The following is a 2,195-nucleotide window of genomic DNA, read 5'->3' as shown; positions in this document are numbered from 1 at the left end:
CTTTCCCTCTCCCGTTCCCTTTCACGATCTCTGCTCTTTTCTCTACATAAACAAAAGATTTAAAAAATCGGTCAGTCTTTGTGTTTTCGTTTAAACCCAAGAGAAAGTAGGACAACATATATTATGAAATCATATATAAACTCACTAGCCAGAATTTAGCATTTGGTTCCTGCAGAATTGTAAACTCCTCTTTACAAGTCAGAAAGACGTAGAATATAATCCTGGCCCCAAATTCTGAACTGCTTTCTAAACTCAATGTTAATGCTTATCAGCATCTCAGAAAACAAACAAAAAAACCTGGATATGAGAAATACTAAGGGCCAACGAACATGCTACAGGATAGTCTACTTCACTAGTGATCAAGGAATACAGATATTGGCAAAGGTGAGAAGCAAAGAGGATCCTGGCATGTTGCATGGGTAAACTAGAACTACAGTTGACTCTTGAACAACATGAGTTTGAATTGTGCAGGTCCACTTATACACAGTTTTCTCAATAGTAAATACTACAGCACTACACAATCCGAGGTAGGTCGAATCCACAATTGGTTGAATCCATGGACGAAGAACCGCAGATATGGAAAACCATGTATACAGAGGGCCAACTATAAGTTATACTCGAACTATATACTATACAACTATACTGCACAGAGGGTCGGCACCTCTAACCCCGGCATTGTTCAAGGGTCAACTGTACATCTATCAGCAATAAAAAGTTCTCAAGTATTTAATTCAGAGTGATAAAACCAAACTGCAGATTTGTGATACCATGGATATAATACAAATTTATGTATATATATGATATGAAACAGTACACTGTAGTAAAAGTATAAAACCACTCATTTAAATACATGTCAAATTCTCAATAGTGGTTATTCAAGAGAATAATGGTTATTCCAGTGGAGGAAGGAAGGGAAGGATTTTAATGCCCACTGAAGATTAATAAGAGTCCTGAATTCCAGTTCCAGCAACCGGTGGACCTCCCTTCAGCTATAATCAGGTAGAATAATATCTCAACCCAGTAATGTATATCTGAAAACTAGTTTGGGAAAAAAAAAAGGTGGGATTTCCTCTCTTCCCTCCGTCTACTGGCTTCCTTCTACTCACGCCCTTCTCCACTCCCTTTGTTCACTTTTGCTCTACCTCATTCCTAAAGAATTTGAGATATGTCATATGAATTCAGTATAATTATGAAAAAAATTTACATAAAACCAAACCAAACCAAAGTGAAATTAATTACTAGAAGCCATAAAGAAACAGTAAACTTAAGAGCCTGGGAGGTTAAGTTGTGGCCATCCAGTGGGCTATAGGACCAAACAGATACCAGGAGCTAAAAGCAGTGGTACTAGAGCCGATTTCCCACTAGAGGGGACCTCAATCAAACAGTGACTAGAGAAAATGCCCACTGACCAAGTGAGAGAACAAGGAATCATGTCTATCCAAAACACTGGGTGGACGGCTGGTGTGTGCTGGATCTGTATAAAAACTGGCTTCAGACCGAAACTAACACTGAAGTTGAAATTTGTTAATTTAACCAATATATATATATTTTTTTTTAGTTTATTTACTTTTGGCTGTGTTGGGTCTTCGTTGCTGTGTGCAGGCTTTCTCTAGTTGCGGTGAGTGGGGGCTACTCTTCATTGCGGTGCGCAGGCTTCTCATTGCAGTGGCTTCTCTTATTGTGGAGCATGGGCTCTAGGCATGCGGGCTTCAGTAGTTGTGGCTCACGGGCTCTAGAGTGCAGGCTCAGTAGTTGTGGTGCACGGGCTTAGTTGCTCCGCGGCATGTGGGATCTTCCCGGACCAGGGATTGAACCTGTGTCCCCTGCACTGGGAGGCAGATTCTTATACACTGCACCACCAGGGAAGCCCTTAACCAATATTTTACATGTGTGTGAGACAGCAAGCCAGGTATGCTTCGTGTCTCAGGAAGTTCTATCACTACATCCATGCAAATGGCCCAAGAGGGTACTAACCTGCAGTTCTATTAAAGCTATCAAGCACACAGTAACTTCCATAAAGCCTTACCTTGATCGACTGCGATCCTTATTCCGATCTGAACTCCTTTCTCGATCACGGTCCCGATCTCTCTCTCGATCCCGATCTCGATCTCTCTCTTTTGTCCGGTCACGATCCCTATCCCGTTCTCGTTCCCGCTCCCGTTCCTTCTCCTTTTCTCGTTCACGTTCTCTTTCCC

The 2,195-nt window shown here is 41.7% G+C and overlaps 1 protein-coding gene across 2 annotated transcripts in view; it reads right to left on the bottom strand.

The window, feature by feature from the left end:
* RBM25 (RNA binding motif protein 25) overlaps window positions 1-2,195 on the bottom strand; it is a 51,729-nt gene that overhangs the window by 15,656 nt on the left and 33,878 nt on the right. For both annotated transcript variants that reach the window (XM_007459699.1, XM_007459698.1), the window contains exons 10-11: window positions 2,027-2,195; window positions 1-42 (exon numbers count right to left, since the gene is read on the bottom strand). The exon at window positions 1-42 is cut by the window's left edge and continues 181 nt beyond it; the exon at window positions 2,027-2,195 is cut by the window's right edge and continues 136 nt beyond it. In XM_007459699.1, the coding sequence (XP_007459761.1) occupies window positions 1-42; window positions 2,027-2,195 (211 nt within the window). The remainder of the gene's footprint in view (window positions 43-2,026) is intronic.

This window comes from Lipotes vexillifer, unplaced genomic scaffold, assembly GCF_000442215.2.
Source record: "Lipotes vexillifer unplaced genomic scaffold, Lipotes_vexillifer_v1.1 scaffold39, whole genome shotgun sequence".
NCBI classification, from domain to species: Eukaryota; Metazoa; Chordata; class Mammalia; order Artiodactyla; family Lipotidae; genus Lipotes; species Lipotes vexillifer.
This window is presented reverse-complemented; position numbering and strand designations above follow the sequence as displayed.